General features: G+C 37.2%; 1 protein-coding gene across 2 annotated transcripts in view; it reads right to left on the bottom strand.

Annotated features, from left to right (window-relative positions):
- Window positions 1–20,041, bottom strand: part of CLCN3 (chloride voltage-gated channel 3) — a 90,017-nt gene that overhangs the window by 68,516 nt on the left and 1,460 nt on the right. For both annotated transcript variants that reach the window (XM_077773337.1, XM_077773469.1), the window contains exon 2: window positions 9,338–9,513. In XM_077773337.1, coding sequence (XP_077629463.1) covers window positions 9,338–9,497 — 160 coding nt within the window. In that variant the 5' untranslated portion in view covers window positions 9,498–9,513. The remainder of the gene's footprint in view (window positions 1–9,337; window positions 9,514–20,041) is intronic.

The following is a 20,041-nucleotide window of genomic DNA, read 5'->3' as shown; positions in this document are numbered from 1 at the left end:
ATATTAGGTGTTACAAGAAGGGAGAATAAAATAGGGCATCTGGAGGCTCAGCTGGTTGAGTGTCCAACTTCCGATCAGGTCATGATCTCATGGTTTATGAGTTCGAGCCTTGCATCAGGCTCTCTGCTGTCAGGGCAGAGCCCACTTGAGATCCTCTGTCGCCCCTTCTCTCTTTGCACCTCCCTGCTTCATGCTCACTCTCTCTCAAAAATACACATTAAAAAATTTTTTTATAAAGGGAGGATAAAATAAACAGCATATATGGCTGTCCATGATATACTAATATGCCCTCTCACAAAATTTAGAAATAAGGAAAATAAGATTGCTCATCAAGAGTTAAAATATGTAGGGGCACCTGGGTGGCTCAGGTGGTTGAGCAGCCGACTCTTGATTTTGGCTCAGGTCATGATCCCAGGGCCACAGGACAGAGCTCCATGGCAGGCTCTGCACTCTCTCTTTCTCCCCCTTAGCCCCTCTCTAAAAATAAAAGTTTTCTGGGGCGCCTGGGTGGCTTAGTCGGTTAAGGGTCCGACTTTCACTTAGGTCATGATCTCGCGGTTCGTGGGTTCGAGCCCCGTGTCGGGCTCTGTGCTGACTGCCAGCTCAGAGCCTGGAGCCCGTTTCAGTCTGTGACTCCCTCTCTCTCTGACCCTCCCCTGCTCATGCTGTCTCTCTCTCTCTCTCTCCTAGAAATAAATAAAACATTTAAAAAATAAATAAATAAAAATAAAAGTTTTCTTAAGTTAAAATATGTAACCAATACATAATGAATCATCTCTAAACAAAACCATGTACAGAAAACTAAATGGCATGTAAGCCAACAAGATTTACTAGGACAATTATACTGAAAAAAAGTACAGCTTAACCTAGGAGGAAAGCAGACTGTAAAGAAAAAGACAAGTAAGGGAAGTCAAGAAAGCAAATACAGTAAAAGTGATACAATTTACTGCATAGGTGGAGCCCCTAGCCCAAACCTGAGAAGTCTGGTAAGGCTTTCCAGAGGGAGTAGTTCTAATGTGAGAAGCAAAGTACACGTAATAACTGGTAAATGGGCAAAGGAAACATCTACAAAGACCTAGAGATATGATAGGCAGGCACAAGACCAACCCTAACGTTTACAAGGCCCAGAGCAAGAGTACAAAGGAAGACTCATTTGCAGTATGACTAAATATTTAAAAGTCATAAACCAAGCTAACAAACTGCTAAAGAAATATGTTCTATCCTCCTACATTGACAAGTACACTTTAGAGTGACCTGGAAACTTCAGCTCAGTTTTATAAATCTGTAGCCAAACTAGTGACAATTTGGAAAACACTGTAAGGCATGAAGAAAAATTAAAAGCACCCAAATTCCATGACCAAGAAAAATATCATTATTTTGATTATTTCCCTCCAAAGTTTGTGTGTACATGTATATGTAATATTTTAAGAAAAAAGACATCAGATTACATAGATTCTGCCCTTTTAACATAAGCCCTTCCACTCTTATAGCTTATAATACAGCAATTCAGTTACCCAATGTGCATTTTATAGCTGGCTTACCTTAAAGTTCTCAATGTGTGGTCAAGTGTGTTCTATAGACCCCTGAAGATTCCCCCCAAGATCTTTTACAAGAGGTTTATAAGGTTGTAACATTTTCATAATAACACATGTATTATTATTTAAATGATTTATTTGTATCAGTTTCCTACTGCTAATATAACAAATTACCACAAACTTTGTGGCTTAAAACAATACAAATTTATTCTCTTATAGGTCTGAAAGTCAGAAGTCTAAAATCAATGTGTTTGCTGGCCTATGTTGCTTCTGGAGGCACCATTAGTATAGACAGTTATTTATGATATTATGTCATTTCAGAATATCTTGAATAGATGGATTGTATAGAAGGTTTCAGAAGTCATCAATGTGTCTGTGTGCATTTACTATTTATTTATTTTTATTTTTTTGCTGATGTTTGGTATACATTAGAGAACAGTGATTTTAGAATTATCTTTTGGAATTATAATAAAGCGATTTATTTACATTCAGCTAGTTTTCCTTCAGAAACTAAAGAACCTAAACAAAGCCTAAGACTGAAAAGAAAGCACTAGAATGCCTTGGAGCGCCTGGGTGGCTCAGTTGGTTAAGCTTCTGACTTCGGCTCAGGTCATGATCTCACGGTTTGTGGGTTCGAGCCCCACGGTGGGCTCTGTGCTGACAGCTCAGAGCCTGGAGCCTGTTTTGGATTCTGTATCTCCCTCTCTCTCTCTGACACTCCCCTGTTCATGCTATCTCTCTCTCTCTCTTAGAAATAAATTAAAAAACAAAACAACAACAAAAAACCCAAAAAACACTAGAATGCCTCAATGAAAAGTGGACGTTGGGTATCTTTTCTGAAAATATTTTGTATCTGCCAGAAGATTAAGTCCAATATACAATATATCCAAAGGGAAAGGAACAGAGAAGGAAACAGAAACAGCTACCATACACGGAGTCCTTACCTTGAGCTACTTACTGTGCTACCGATTCTATATACATTATTTATGTGCTAAGGTTTCCACACATACTGAATTCTCAGAACAATCATTTAGTGAGTACTACTGTTCTTTAAAGAGGAAAAAACAAAGGCATAGAGAGGCTAAGTGACTTGCAGAGACAGTAACTGGCAGAGCCAGGATGTAAATTCAGGTCTACAACTTTAAAAGCCACTGAACATATCAGATTTTTATTCAACATGTATGCTGAAACATCAGTACTTTCCAGTGATTAACTCTTTATTTATTTATTTAGTTAGTTTTATATACTAAGAAGTCATGAAAGAATATTTAATAACCAACTGCTTGTCCACTTCCCTGCTCCCCAGATACTGAGCAGACACAGAAATAAGCTCTTCTCTTTGACATCTGCCCTAGCCCCTGAGGAGAGCTCCCATTTCTTATAGGATGTTCCCCTTCCAACCACTGTTAACAGCATCATACTAGCTATGCTCAAAGAAAGGATATCACTACTTTACCAAAGGACATTCACTATCTCAGAACATAATACCTTTTCCTACTACTGAGACTTCATGTATTATCTCCCCTTCCAGAACACTCTATGCAATTCTAAAGGAGTATCAAAATAATATCCTTTGTCTTTGAAGTGTAACATCTAACTAAAATCTGTACCACCCAATTTAACACTTACTGTCAACTGCTGTTCCACATCTTGTACCTTCAACTAGACTCACCTTGAGGAAACACCAATGGTTTCTTAGCCCATAATACTCCAATTTCTTCCTTGCTAGCAGAATTTTTAGTTTGGTTGGCAATGTGTCTAATTTCAAGGAACAAATTATGGTTGTTTAAACCAGTCAGTATTCCCGTTTCTCTTTATCAGTGATTGGTCTATGTATGGGCATATGACCCAACTGTAGCCAGTGAGTGATATAAGAAGTCTACTGATAGAGTTATAGAAAAATTATCTTCTCTAGTCAAAAAGAGAACATGGGGCGCCTAGGTGGCTCAGTTGGTTAAGCGTCGAACTTCAGGTCAGGTCATGATCTCACAGTTCATGGGTTCAAGCCCCACATAGGGCTTCTGTGCTGACAGCTCAGAGCGTGGAGCCTACTTTGGATTCTGTGTCTCCCTCTCTGCCCCTTCCCTTCTCCTGCTCTGTCTGTCTCTCTCTCTCAAAAATAAATAATAAATATTTTTTTAAAAATTTAAAAAAGAACAAATATATTTTTTGTACCCTTGCCCCTTCCTTCTTACTTGGTACTCTCTCTTACTGAAAATTACAAATAAAGACATCATCGGGGCGCCTGGGTGGCTTAGTCGGTTAAGCGTCCGACTTTCGCTTAGGTCATGATCTCGTGGTTCGTGGGTTCGAGCCCCGTGTTGGGCTTTGTGCTGACTGCCAGCTCAGGGCTGGAGCCTATTTCAGAGTCAGTTTCTCCCTCTCTCTCTGACCCTCCCCTGCTTGCGCTGTCTCTCTCTCTCCTAGAAAAAAAAAAAAAGACATCATCAGTACTTGATGGCTATGTGCAAAGAAGGAAAGAGGTCCTCCTAGGTCTATTTACTTCCCTGAGTTAATCCTCCATCCCACATAAAGGAACCAAAAAGCTACTTAAACATAGAATAGTGGGTATGCTGTTAAATTTCCCTTCATTTTCCAAATTATAAATACAGGCTTTTATCTGGCTCATAACTTCATAATTAAAATTAGGAAAAAACCCATTAGTGATGAAGAGAGCAAATGATTTATAATAACAAAATACTGTATTTATTTTAAAAAAATCTAAGAGCACCCAAAACAGTCAGAAAGCATACAACTGCCACAATTCTGAAAAAAAGTGAAAAAGGTAAACCCAACAGTCTCAACCACTTTTTGCCCTTGAGTCATTTCTTGATTAGTAAGTATAGAGACTGAGAACCCCAGCAGAAAGTGACAGTGAGGAGCTTTTGACAGTCTTCTGGGGTCAAGTAAACAAAATCTGAAGTTCAGAATCACCAATGTGGACTTGAACAGTCCAATATCCTGGAGAAAAGAGATCATTCTATAATACTTTTCACCTAAAAATATTTATGTTCCTAGATTTCATGAGCAAGAGGCTGAGAATCTAAGTAAAAAGTGGTTATGAGACTAAAACAATTAGCAAAGCTGTCAGTAGGCTTAAAATGCCAGGGAGATAAAAACTAAGTTTCAGCACCCATCAAAGAGGAGTCTTGTAAACACACCGAGCTTTCCACTAAAATCCTCAAGGGCTATGCCCTAAAAATAAAGTAAGCCAAAATACAGACTAACTCATGGAAAGTCTGAAACCATGCTGTTAATTCTCTTGGGGGTTCAATGTAATTTGCTCTTGGTCTACCTGTCTACACAGAAAAAAATTAAATACACTACAGTGAAGAAGATATCATCATCCACAGCATCTATAATTTTCTGTATACAATATGCAGAATTCAATTAAAACTTACAAAGTACACCTGAAGTCAGAGCTAAAAGACTGGAAAAACAAGAGAAAAAACAGGCAACAGATATAGACCCAAAGGTCTGTGTAGAATACTCAGCTATGGACTTTAAACAAAGGATTTAAAATGTTCAAGAAGAGCAGAGAATTTCTCCCAGAGTACAGAAATCAGTAAAAATTAATCAAATGGAAATTCAGTGGCTGAGAGATAACTGATATTCAAAACTTGACAGAAAACAATGAGATACCAATACACATCTGTTGTAACAGCTAAAATCCAAACGATTGAGAACACCGGATGTGGACATGTATGTGGAGCAACAGGAACTCTCTCATTCATTGCTGGTGAGAATACAAATGGTACATCCACTTTATTTATTTTTTTTAATGTTTATATTTTTGAAAGAGAGTGCAAGCAGGAGAGGGACACAGAGATGAGGAGACACAGAATCTGAAGCAGGCTCCAGGCTCTGAGCTGGCAGCACAGAGCCTGATACGGGGTTCGAATGCACGAACTGCAAGATCATGACCTGAGCCAAAGTCAGACGTTTAAACAACTGAGCCACAAAAAAAATAAACAAACAACTGAGCCACTCAGGAGCCCCAGTACAAACACTTCAGAAGACAGTCTGGCAGTTTCTTACAAAACTAAATATACTCTTATCACATGATCCAGTTATTGCTTTGCTTGGTATTTATTGAAAGGAGCTGAAATATGCAAATTAAAAAAAAGAAAAGAAAAAGTAAAGAGAAGAGCATAAGAGACACAAGGATCTCAGAGAAAAGATCTAACGTGTAACTGGAGTCCCAAAAAGAGGAGAGAAAGAATGGCAAATACAACATTTGAGGACACACTGGTTAAAATTATCCAAAGATTAAAAAAAAAAAAAGAAAAAAGAAAAATCATGTCACAATTCAGGAGGCTCTAATAAAACAAGCCAGAATAGATACAAAGAAAAACACACTTAAGCAACTTTGGTTAAGCTTCTGAAAGATAAAAAACAAAGAAAAAAATCTTAAAAGCAGCCAAAAGAAGAAAAGAACTGATAGTTAACCTTTCAAAAGAAATAACAGAAGGCAAATGACACCAGAATTATAGCTTGAAAGTGCTCAAAGAGGGGCGCCTGTGTGGCTCAGTCAGTTAAGCATCTGACTTCGGCTCAAGTCATGATCTCACAGTTCGTGAGTTCAAGCCCTGCGTTGGGTTCTGTTATGTCAGTGCAGAGCCTGGAACCTGCTTCAGATTTTACGTCTCCCTCTCTCTCTACCCCTCTTCTGCTCATGCTTTGTCTCTCTTCCGATCTCTCAAAAATAAATAAACGTTAAAAAAATTTTTTACGTGTTGAAAGGAAATGACCATACATCTGGAAATAAATAACTACAAATATATCTTACAAAAACAAAGGGGAAACAAAAACTTTTGAAACACTGAATTTATTGCTGGCAGTTAGTAATGAAAGGAAATTATCAAAGAGAGTTCTTCAAGCAGAAAGACACCTGACCCACACAGAAATATGAAAATACAGTATAAAATGAGGAGCAACAGAAAAAGTGAAGATGTAGCTAAATCTAAATGGACACTGACATAAAACAACAACGTCTTGTAAAGTTTAAAATATATGAAGAGGGACGCCCACATGGCTCAGTCAGTTAAGCGTCATCTTTGGCTCAGGTCATGATCTCATGGTCTGTGAGTTCCAGCCTCCTGTCTGGCTCTGTGCAGACAGCTCAGAACCTGGAGCCTGCTTCAGATTCTGTGTATCCCTCTCTCTCTGCCCCTCCCCCTTTCATTCTCTCTCTCTCTCTCTCTCTCTGTCTGTCTCTCTCTCTCTCACAAATATATTGAACTCAAATATATCAGTGATTACATTAAATTTAAGTAGACTACACAGACCACAAACAAGTCAATGAAAGACCAGTAGGAAAAACAAAACTCATATATAAGTTGACTTTTGGCATAAGGAGAGATAAGAATTTCATTATAACAGTATAAAGTCCAAAAACAGACATACGGAAATCTATCCACTTGATATGTGATAAAGATGTCACTGCAGTACACAGGAGAATGGAAGGTTTTTTCAATAAATGGTGCCAATCAGTTAGTTATCCATATGGGAAAAAATGAATCTAAACCTTTAACTTATATCACATATAAAAGTTAGGTGCAAGGAAGATTATAAATCTAAATGTGAAAGACACAAAAAAATAAAGCTTCTAGAAGAATATCAGAGAATATCTTCATTGAGATATGGGAAGAGATTACAAATAGATTACAAAAAGGACAAAGAATAAAGAAAAAGATTAACTGGATTTCGATAGACTTGATGGCATCTTCATCAAAAGATTCCAATAAGAATGTGAAAAGGCATACCAGAGTGAGAGAGGACATGTGCAATACATCTATCTGATAACGGACTTTTAATCAGAATGCATAAAGCATTCATAAAATAGGCAAAAATAGCAAACTGACACTTCAAAATAGGCAGCTTAAAAAGCCAATAAATATGCAAATGTGTATCTAAACTCATAAGCCTTCAGATAAATGTAAAATAAAATCAAAATGTGAGAATACTGCATCCACACTAGAATAGCCAAAACTTTTTAAACTGAAAATATCAAGTATTGGTGAAAATGTGGAACAACCAGAACTTTCACATACTGCTGGTAAAATGAATATGCCACAACTACTTTGGAACCATCTTTGAGAATACCTAGTAAATACTGAAATTCATATACTCCATCAAGTAAGAATTCAATTCCAAGGTATAAATCCCACAGAACTGGGTATATAATGTGCACTAAAACATAAGTACATGGAAATTCATAAAAGCATTATTACGGAGAGCCAAAATCTGAATGAAAAAAACCCCTAAATGTCCACCAACAATGTACGCAACAGAACAAATGGCAGCGTGTGTACACAATGATACTACGTTGCAATGAAAACAAATTAATTCTGGCTATATTCAGCAACACAGATGAGTCTCAAAACATAAATCAATGATACCAGACACAATAGAGTATATATACTATAATTCCATTTATATAAAATTTAAATACCTGTAAAACTAATAGAAAGAAGTCAAAATAATAGTTACCTTTGAAACTGGAAGGAGGAACAAGGGAGAATTCTGAAGGAACTGGTAACGTTTTATTTATTTTGAGAGAGAGAGTGAGAGAACACACACAGGAGCAGAGGAGAGGGACAAAGGGAGAGAGAGAGAGAATTTCTCAAGCTGACTCTATGCTCAGCTCAATCCCACAAGCCTGGGATCATGACCTGAGCTGAAATCAAGAGTCAGCCGCTCAACCAACAGCGCTGCCCAGTTGTTTTATTTTTTGATGAGGGATAGTTATATGAGTGGATTCACTTTGTAGAATCTTCACACTTACAATCTGATGATTGCTGTGATGGTTAATTTTATACATCAACTTCACTGAGCTAAGGGATGCCTAGATAGCTGGTAAAAGATTATTTATGTGTGTGTCTGTGAGAGTCTTTCCAGAAGAGATTAGCATTTGATTCAGCAGACTTAAAAAAGGTGCCCTACAATGCAAGTGGGCATCATCCAATCAGTTGAGGATGTGAATAGAATAAGGCAGAGGAAAGGTGAAACTGAAATTGTTGCTTGATGTGGGACATCTATCTTCTGCCTTTGGACATCAGCACTTCTGGATCTAGGGCCCTGACACTTACACCGTTGGCTCCCCTGGTTCTCAGGCCTCTGGGTTTGGACTAGAACTGCACCACCAGCTTTCCTGGGCCTCCAGTTTGCAGATGACAGATTGTAGGACTCAGCCTCCACAAACATGAGAGCTAATTCTTCATAATAAATCTCTTTCTGTGTATCTATATGCATCCTATTAGGTTCTGTTTCTCTGAGGATTCCAATTATAGTTACATACATCTCCATATTATGTTACATTTAAATTTTTAAGCTTACCCATATACAGGTTTTCTTTTGGGATAATGAAAATGTTTCAGAACTAGTTAAAAGTGGTAATTGCGCAACACTGTAAATGTGCTAAATGCCAATGAACTGGACACTTAATTTTTTTTAAGTCTATTTATTTGAAAGAGAGAGGAAGTATGCAAGCAGGGGAGGGACAGAGAGAGGAGGGAGAGAATCCCAAGCAGGCTCCACACTCTCAGCTCAGAGCCAGACACAGGGCTTGAACTCACGAACTGTGAGATCATGATCTGAGCTGAAACCAAGAGTTGGACACATAAATGACTGAGCCACCCATCCGCCTCTGAACACTTTAAAATGGTTGTTATAGGAATCAACTCAATTAAAACATAAAAAAAAATCCAAAACTATCCAAAAACTCAACCTCAATAAAATAATGTACATATTTATTAGTGGACATTACTACAAACATTAAAAGTTATAAATGCCAAACTTACCAACTGCTGTGTCACCATCTAACAAATTGTCATCTTCAGAAGTCTGAAAGTCCATAATAACACCTGCTCCATCTAAAAGCTCCTCATCACTACTCGCACTTGTTATACTGTTATAGCTGTTTCTATAGTATCCTCTATGGAACAGCTGCTCAGACTCCATTTAGCTCTCTGATTATCTGAAAAAAGAGGAAAGAGTGGTTTTAACATTTTCCCAGCATATTATAAAAATCACCTAGTTTAACATAACAAAAAGAAACTTCTGATCCTGTATTTAAAAAATACTAAGTTCATCCACAGTAACAATAGCTCACTCTATTAAGTCTTTTGGGATGATTTAATTCTATTCTCACTATGAGGCTACAAAAAAAGAACAAAGGATTTCTTCAGGTAGTGGTATAAAACAATCTGCAAGATCAGTTGTTAAGTTTAAAAAGTACAAAGAAGTGTTTTTTTAGGTATACCACAATATATGTGTGTCAGAGTTTTATCAAAAAAAAAAAAAAGCAGAGGAGAGGGCAGGAGGGAGAGGAAGAAAAACAGAATATAGAAAATCACTGGAGGGATTTCCAAGAAAAGTTGACTGTAGGAGAAAGGAACAAAATGGCTTAAGTACCAGGTCTAAAAGGCAGATTCTTGGTCCCTTTTGACTATTTTACTAAATTCAAGTACTAATTCTAAAATTGTATAATTTGGGGCACCTGGGTGACTCAGTCAGTTAAACATCTGACCTCAGTTCAGGTCATGATCTTATGGTTCATGAATTTGAGTCCTGCATCAGGCTCTCTGCTGTCAGCACAGAGCCCCCTTTAGATCCGCTGTCCGCCATTCTCTCTGCGCCTTCCCTGCTCATGCTGGCACATGCCATGTGCACTCTCTCTCTTTCAAAAAAAAAATTTTTTTTTAAATAAAACACTTATTTTGTAATGTTTATTTTGAGAGAAAGGGAGAGACAGAGTGTGAGGGAGGGACAGAGAGAGAGGGAGACACAGAATCTGAGGCAGGCTCCAGGCTTTCAGCTGTCAGCACGAGCCTGACACAGGGCTTGAACTCATGAACTGTGAGATTGTGACCTGAGCCGAAGTTGGAGGCTTAACTGACTAAGCCGCCCAGGTGTCCTTTAAATGCTGTAATTTAATTTTTTAATATTAACTTAATTCTCCTTTCATCATTTTGTTTTGATTTTCTTAATGCTTTTATTTTTTATTTCTGGGAGACCGAGAGAGAGAGACAGAGTGTGAGCGGGTTAGAGGCAGAGAGAGATGGAGACAAGGAATCTGAAGCAGGCTCCAGGCTCTGAGCAGTCAGCACAGACCCTGATGTGGGGCTTGAACTCTTGAACCACGAGATCATGACCTGAGCTGAAGCCACCCAACCACCCAGGCAGCCCTCCTTCTATTATTTTTAAATTTAAGTCACAATTTTCTTTTTTTCAAAGCTGGTAATACGAAAAGTGCTTACGTTTTCATTGTTCTTACTCTCTAAAAACAGTATACTCTTAAATAGTCTTATTTTTAAAATACATCTACTTACTTGCTCAACATCTAAATGGAGAGTGCAAAACATTAGCAATTGACTAGAAAGGTTCATGTGCGGGACTTGAACAATACAGTCATAAAAGCAGTCAAACCAGTAAGCCTTGTAAAACAAATACTTAATAGATATGTCATAAGTACATATGAAAATAAAAGATAATGGCACTAAGCACACTCCAATTCTAGTGTTAAATTCTTTTTTTTTTTTTTTTTTAAGTAGGCTCCAAGAGTCACAGGCTCTACCAAATGAGCCAGCCAGGTGTCCCTCTAGTGCTGAATTTTAATAATGAAGACTTGACGTGTTTTAAGACAATCTCCTGTCCTTGGTACATTGTCCTTCTGCACAGGGAAAAATAAACTGAAAGAGCTATAACAATTAAAATTATTTGTAGAGATTGTACACTTCTTTTTACAAAAATAAAATATTGCCAAATACTATTTCTAACAGACTTATTATATAAATTTCCTAACTTAAAGACTATTTTAAAGAAAGTGAAATTTGGAGACCTCCTTGAGAGTGTGTCTCTATTCTCAGCATCTGGCATAGTCATTGGTACATAATATATGAATAATAAATGTCAAAATGTCAAATTGTGTATTCCATCAATGAGGTAAAAAAGAGAAATGTGTTCAGTTTTCAATAAACAAACGCTCTCTACAACAGTACTACTCTGGTCTTGGGAGGATAACCAAAGATTTAGCATGTGGATTACAAAGAAAACTTGCATACTTACTGCTTTGCAACTTCATTAATGTTTTATAGTTACCTCTACCAAAGGCAGCCTAGATTTAAGATAAATGTTAGAATAGTATGAAAATACCCATTCATGCAAAGAACTTTGCAGTGTCCGTGGAGGCAATCAAATTAAATATTGTGGCTCTTGAGTAAATAGCCAAAAGCCTTTTTAAAAAATAAGCATGAACCATTTTAATTTTGCAGTATCAAAGCCCATATGCGAAGATTTTAGAAAGAACACATTCTGTTCATCTCTTCTTTACCTCATGATCAGACTAGAAGGGCTGAAGACATGTGATAACACACATCAATGAATGTTAGTTAGAGGCTACACATCACTGAGAAATATCTAACTGAACATTTCTGTGTACTGGGACTTCAATTAGCAATTCCAAGGTATCTCCTCCATTTCCCCAAAAGTCCTCAAAAACCAGTAAGTGGTAACTGGGAACTTAACTCTTGCAATATGCTTAAAAAACTTAATTTCACCAATAACTCTGAGACATCTAGCTTCTACACCTTTCTTTATAAGAGTATCTAAAATTCTGTAGTAGCATAAAGGAAATACACAGAAGAAATCTGGATACCAATGATAAATCTTTTTAAGTTCTAAACCCAATTCCCAGGTTTGCCCACAATATGGTAGCCGAAATTTTGCATATTTAAAAAAAATGAAAACAATACTACAAAGTCATCTTGTCCTTTTTATCAAAAAATATAAAGTCATTTCAAAACATAATAGACACACAGTGGTCTGTGAATATATTCTTGCAGTTATAAGGATTAGAGATAACATAACCTATGAAAATCTCTAGGAATAAAGCCTGGTGTACTGCAGAAAATTCCTAAATGATCTATGTACCATTACCTTGACTCCCCTCTAATCCGATCTCCATACCACAGTCATCATGGTCTTTCCTGAAACTAAGTCTGATCAGTAATCTCTCTGCACTCCATAAAGTCTCACTCACTTCTCACCAACCTTAGCAGACAAACTCTTAAACCTTGCAAACTCTTAAACCTTGCAGACAAAACCCTATGCAGCCTGGCCCCTGTCTAGTTCTCTAGCTTCACTTTGAAGTGTGTACTTCTTGCAGTTCTTTAGATTCACTGATCTTCTTCTCAGTCCTAACTACGCTGTGTCCTAGCTTACAGCTTCCTCAGCTTGGAATATACCCTTTGCTCTCCACCTAATTAACTTTCCTACTCATTCTTCACATCAATTGTCTATTCAACAAACTGTTAAACAGGGGCATCTGGGTGGCTCAGTCTGTTAGACATCGGACTTTTGATTTTGGCTCAGGTCATGATCTGACCATTTATGAGTTCATGATCTCACCCTTCATGGGTTCAAGCCCCATATCAGGCTCTGCACTGGCAGTGCCGAGTCAGCTTGGGATTCTGTGTCTCCCTCTCTCTCTGCTCCTCCCTCACTTGTACATGTGAGCACACTTTCCCACACAAATAAACATTAAAAAAACACTTAAAATTTTTTTATCTTGAGAGAGAAAGAGACAGTGCTAGTGTGGGAAGGGGAGAGGGAGAGAGAGAATCACAAGTAGGGGATGATGAGGGGCTCAAACCCACAAAACCATGAGATCGTGACCTAAGCTGACATTAAGAGTCGGATGCTTAACCAGCTGAGCTACCCAGGAACCCTCCATCCCTCTCCAAAACCCTCTTAAACAGAGTTTACTACCTGTTCAACTTCATCCTTAACATGACACAAATTAACTTGTTTATAGTTGTACTAAATATAATCACCCTAAAGCTTAGATACTATTATTATTCTCATTTAACAGATGAGGAAACTGAGGCACAGAGTTTAAATAACTTACTCAAAGTCATGCAACTAATAAGGAATGCCTCTCTGACCTACTTACTACCTGGGCAAATCTTGCTTGACTAGGTCAAATTTTCATTGTTAGCTCTTAATTCTCTCCTTTATCATTTTCTACATTTGTAATATTATACTTATTTATGCAATTACTTAATTAACATCTGTCTTCCCAACTAGAATGTATCCTGAGATTTGGCACAGTGTCAATTTCTGTTCAATACTGCATAATCAATGCTCATTAGCATAGTACCTAGCACATATTAAGTGTTCAGTAATTTTTCACTCAACTTTTTGAAATAATTGTGATTTCACATGCAGTTGTTAAAAATCATAGAGATTTGTGTACTCTTTAGGTACTTGTGTACCCTTTACTCAGCTTCTGCTAATGGTAACATCTTTCAAAACTACAGAATATCACAACCCAACTACTGACACTGATAGTACAGTCAAGACACAGAACATGTTGGGGTACCTGGGTGGCTTAATCAGATGGGGGTCCAACTCTTCATTTCAGATCGGGTCATGATCTCCCAGTTCGTGAGTTCAAACCCCGTGTCAGGTTCTGCTGACAGTGCAGAGCCTGCTTGGTATTCTCTCTCCCTCCCTCCACCCCTTCCCTGCTTGTGGTCTCTCTCTCTCTCTCTCAAAAATGAATAAACTTAAAAAAAAAAAAAAGATACAGAATATGTGCATCACCACAAGGATCCCTCATGTTGCTCTTTAATAGCCATGCCCATTTTCTTCCAGTCTTACCATAACCCATTACTAGCAACTCATAATCTGTTTTCTATCCCTAGGATTTTGCTATTTCAAGTAGGTTATATAAATGGAATCATATACTATGTCACCTTTTGGGATTAACTCTTTGCACTCAGTATAATTCTCTAGAGATTCATCCAGATTGCTTTAGGTATCAATAGTTCTTTCCTTTTGATTGCTGAGTAGTAGTCCATGGTATGGATGTACTGTAATTTAACCAGTACCCATTGTAAAATATCTGGCTCTTTTCTAGGTTTTTGGGCATTATGAACAGAGCTGCCGTAAATATCCATGTACAGGTTCTAATATGAACTCAAAACATTTCTCTGGGATAAAATTCAAGGAATGCATTAACTGGGTAATAGGGTAGTTGCACGTTTAGTTTTTTAAGAAACTACCAGTTTTACAGTCCCACCAACAATAAATACATGGGTGATCCAGTTTCTCCCCATCCTTACCAGAACTTCTGTTGCCACCAATTTGTATTTTAGCCATTCCCTTAGGAATGTAGTGAGATCTCACTGTAGTTTGTTTTTCCCTAATAGCTAATTACGTTGAACATCTTTTTATGTACTTATTTGCTGTCTGCCTATCCTCTTCAGTGCAATGACTCTTCACATATTTTGCCCATTTTCTAATTGGATTGCTTTTCTACTGCTAAGTTTTGTACTTTAGAATGTATATTCTAGATGCCAGTCCTTTGTCATATATGTTGTTTGCAAATATCTCCCACTTTATAGCTTGACTTTCTTCCCCCCCTCCTTTCTTTTTTAAAGTAGTCTCTACGCCCAATGTGGGGCTCAAACTCATGACCCTGAGATCAAGAGTCACATGCTCCACTAAGCCAGCTGGGTGCCTGTGGCTTTCTTCCTTTTAACATGGTCTATCACTGAGCAAAATATCTAATTTTGATGAAACTGAATTTATCAATTTTTCCTTTATGGGTTATGCTTTTGATGTCATCTGAGAAATCTACCCCCCAAAGATTTTCTAATTTTTTTAAATTTTTTCTGAGAGAGAGAGAGAGAGAGAGAGAACAAACATGAAAGCTGGGGAGGGAAAGGGGGAGAGGGAGTGAGAGAGAATCTTAAGCAGGCTCCACATCCAACACAGAGCCTGATTTGGGGCTCAATCTTATGACTGTAAGAGCATGACCTGAGTCGAAATCAAGAGATACTTTAACCAACTGAGCCACCCAGGTGTCCCTATATTTTTTAAAGTTTTACATTTTACATGTAAGTCCACGATCCACTTTGCATGAGTTTTTGTATAAGGTGTTAAGACACAGATTGAAGTTTTTTGTTTTGGGGGTCTTGGGGGTTGGGTTTTTCTTTTTTTTTTTTTAATGTTTGGATGTCCAATTGTTCCAGCAGTATTTGCTGAAAAAAGTTATCTTTCACTCATTTGTTTTTTTCTTTTGCCTTTGTCAAAAATTAGGCATATTTCTGTGCATCTATTTCAGAGCTTTGTGTTCTGTTCCACTGATCTATGTGTCTATGCCTTCAGCAATACCAGTCTTTTTTAAAAAAAATTTTTTATATTTTTATTTTATTTTGAGAGACAGAGACAGAGAGCGAGCAGGGGAGGGGCAGAGAGAGAGGGAGACACAGAATCTAAAGCAGGCTCCAGGCTCTGAGCTGTCAACACAGAGCCCAACATGGGGCTCGAACCCATGGACTGTGAGATCATGACCTGAGCCAAAGTCGGACACTTAACCAACTGAGCAACTCAGGGGCCCCAACAATACCAGAGTCTTGATTACTCTAGCTCTGAAATAAGCCTGAAATTGGATAGATTAATTTCTCACACTTTATTCTTATTTTTCAAAATTATTTAGCTATTCTAGTTAATTTACCTTTCCATATAAATTTTATAATATTATCTATATCTACAAAATCTTGCTGGGTCAATTAATACTTACAGTATAATAATATATACATAACAAATGAATGGTAGATATCTATTTCGATGTTATGTGCAAACTCTAATTCAACGAAACTGAAACTGAATATTTGTCCCAAACTTGCTTATTCTCCTACATTCCCTATCTCAGTTTACAGGATCATCATCTCCCTTGTAGCCAAAATTAGTTTTCAAAGTCACTTATTAATGTATTTGACAACCATTTACTCAGTACCCATCATGTACGAGGCACAAAGCCAGGTGCCAGGGTAATGAGTAAAATATGGATCCTATTCCCAAAGCAGTGAAGGCAAAAGATATACAAATAACTACAGTATGGTATAATATCACAGGAAAGGTATACTGAAGGTATTTGATACCACTGAAAAGGAATAAGCATACTATCTGGAAAAGTCTTAAAAGCGAACAGTTTTTTAATAATTAAAAAAAAATTTTGTTAATGTTTATTTATTTCTTTAGAGACAGAAAGAGACACAGCATGAGTCGGGAAGGGGCACAGAATCCAAAGCAGGCTCCAGGCTCTGAGCTGTCAGCACAGAGCCCAACATGGTGCTCAAACACAAGAACTATGAGCTCATGACCTGAGCTAAAGTGAGACACTTAACCAACTAAGCCACCGAGGCATCCCTAAAAGTGAATATTTAATAAAGGGAATGTTTAAGCCGAGTATTGAAGGATTAGGATGAGTGAACTGGGCTAACTATGAGGTAAAAAGTCAATACAGGCCAAAAAAAAAAAAGTACATGCAAAAATACAGCAGCCTAATAACAAAAGCTGCTTAGGTAGCTAAAATAAGAGGTAAGGGACTGGAGGGTAGCTGGAGAGGTGGACACAGGCCAGATCAGAAAGGGAGGAGCTCATACATTGTGCTAAAGAACCTATTTTCTCATTTATACACAAGAGAAACCATTAAGAGTTTTAAAAGGCAAACTACACGGCCAAATACAAATTTTAGCAAGACAACAGTAGCAGCAGTATGGAAGATAGATTAGAAGAGCAAAAAGTGGAAAGAGGAGTTAGGTAACCCTAGTTCCCGTAGAACCCTGAGTAATCCTAAATATGAGATCCTGAAGGCATGACTAACCTAAGACATCACAATATGGAATAAAAAGAATTCCGGAAAATATTTAAAAGGATGTGGCAACCAATAAACTGTGAGAAACAGGGAAGAAATCTAAGATACCTGCTAGCTTTCTGACTTGACTAATTGATTCAAAACAGCTAGAAGAATAAATTTCACTCTTCTACATCTTATGAGACTTAAGATCAGAGTGTTGTTTTCAACTATAGAATTACACATCTAGGCTTCAGTCCCATTCAAGGCCAGACTACAATGAGGGGAATGGTTGCCTTCACTCAGTGCACCAACCTAGCACACAAACTGCAAACACGAAGGGTACGCCACCAGAACTGACGGGTGGGAAGAACTAGGGAGACCGCAAGTTCGTGGCTAAGGGACCCACAGCCAGAAGTAGTTACACCAATTTTCCATAGCACCCAATCAAGTTTTGCCTCCCTCAGAAAGGAGACTGGGTAGGGCTAAAAAAGATTATGGCTAAGTTTCAAAGGTTTATCAGTCAGCTATCTGGCTGGCTAGTAAGCTGAAGAGAAAAGTAGGTATAATATCACTGAAAAAAAGAAATGGAGATCCCAAATATTAGCAACTAGAGAGACGGACAAAAGTTTCACAAGCATAATAGCAGAGGGAAAACTCTGACTGATGTAGCCATTTGTGTGTAAGGAGCATTTTCATAGAAATACTTTAAGCATCTCATATAAATAACCGTATAAACATTTTAACTGTATTAAGTAATAGTCAAAATCAAAATGTGACAGTGAATTTCAACAATCACTCATTCACTCACTAATGTTTACAGAATACCTAGTAATGTACCAGAAATTGTAAAAAATATAAAGAGTTTTTATTGATTAATGGCATCATATCTGCATAGGTCTTATGGTTTTCAGTAAAGTTCAGCATAAATTGCATTACACACTGCCCTCAAAAGCAATGTTGTAATAATTTCCTATAAAGTAATGTACACTATAAAAGGCAATATATGACAGATGTCATAGAAGACAGCAGTAGTGTTATAAGAGCTCAGGAAAAAAGAGCTCATCTCAGTGTAACTGAAGGAGAGAAGCCTTCCTTGGAAGAGACACAACTGAGTTCGACCTTAAAAGCTAAGTGGGACTTTATGGGGCAGACATGGGAGAAGTTAACTGAAGTAAAACTACTGACACGAATCATACTATGTAGCCAAGAATACAACAAAAATATTTGAAGATGAGCATGTAAACAGAATACAAGTCCAGTAAAAGATTTCGTGGTCAAGTACGTTTGGGGAATAAAGCTTACCCCATTCTAGAATTATAACGGCTAACAACATACGGCTCTTGAGAAAACCTGTAGTAAACACTAACAAAAAATTATGAAAAGCTTCTCAAATTTATTTTACCAAAGAATGACCCCTCTGCCCCATTCAACATCATGAAACTTAGCTCAGAACATCACAGTAGTAACAAAGAATTTATTCTGATACAAATTGTTACCACATACAAGATATGACAGTAATGAAACTGATTTCTCCCCAAAGCAATATTATTTGATATTTTATCTCTACTATTATTTAGCTGCATGTCCAAACTGTCGTGCTTGTATTTTTCTTCAAAAGAAGTATTACATGAATAACCCGCTAAAGGAAGTAGAAACGCTGAAGAAAGTTGGCTAGATTCATAAAAAATTTGAGTCATTCAAAAGTTAAATACAAGCTGATTTTAAAAGTAAAAACACATAAATCTAAGGCTTAGACTATAAACAATAATCCAACAAAAAGATGCTGTGGAAAACTAAATAATTTTCATGATTTTACAAGACAAACTGTTCAACTACTTCTCAAAAAGGCAAAAAAAATATTTAATTGATTGCAGTCAAAGTTGCAGATCAAATCTGTATTTCAGCAATGCAAATGGGCAGTTTTTCAACATGTGTTGATCCTATTTTGTACTTTAACTGAAGAACATTTATCTTTAAAAATCAAAATAAATCATAGCTACAATGTTTATATATGTGAATGAGCATATGAAAAAACACACAAAAAGTTTGTTGTAGTAGAATGAAGGTTTCAAAAATTTATTTTCCAGAATTACTTTTATAACTGAAAAATAAATGAACCTATGGTGCCATATCTCTCATCCTAAGTTTTCTTCTGGCATTTTAACTGGTCTTACCTGAAATATAGTGCGGCCATTGGGGGCAAGAGCTCTGAAATCATAGTGCCAGTAATAACACTTAACTGAGACCTTGGGCAAGTTAATTAACCACTCTATACCTCAGTTTCTACATCTGTATAATGGAAAAACAAAGTACCTATTTCATGGGGTTGGTGTGATAATTGAGATAAATCCATAAAAAACACTTAGGAATGAATCTAAAACATAGAATTCATTCAATAAATACTAATACTTGTTATATTGTATTATATGTTTTAAATCACTGCTGATAAGTCTGACCAGAAACTTAGATGAAAGTTCTACAAAGCAGTGAGAGTGGCCAAATGCCACAGGATACTGCTTTGATATCTGACCCACCACAGAGCTCAAATCTGGCTTCCTGAGCGGTCTGAAAATTATTACCAACATGTCACACGACAGGAAATAGAAAGCCTATCACCAACATGACTTGGAAAATAGCCAATTTGTTAATATAAAACCATAACCTCAGCAAATCTGTTCCCTTAACTGTAACTCATAACCAAGTTGGATTTTTACATTTGAAATGAACTTTGTAGGAATGAAATCACGTGCTTAAAACACAATTTCCAAGATGTAAGTACTATACATTTCTATTGACCTCTTAAAATAACTTGACCCATTTTCCAAGCAAACAAAGTCTTCGAAGAGTGGGAGGTAGG

The sequence above is a fragment of the Crocuta crocuta genome, unplaced genomic scaffold (assembly GCF_008692635.1).
Source record: "Crocuta crocuta isolate KB4526 unplaced genomic scaffold, BGI_CrCroc_1.0 scaffold429, whole genome shotgun sequence".
NCBI lineage: Eukaryota > Metazoa > Chordata > Mammalia > Carnivora > Hyaenidae > Crocuta > Crocuta crocuta.
Note: the sequence above shows the minus strand (reverse complement) of the source record. Positions and strands in the feature narration are given on the sequence as shown.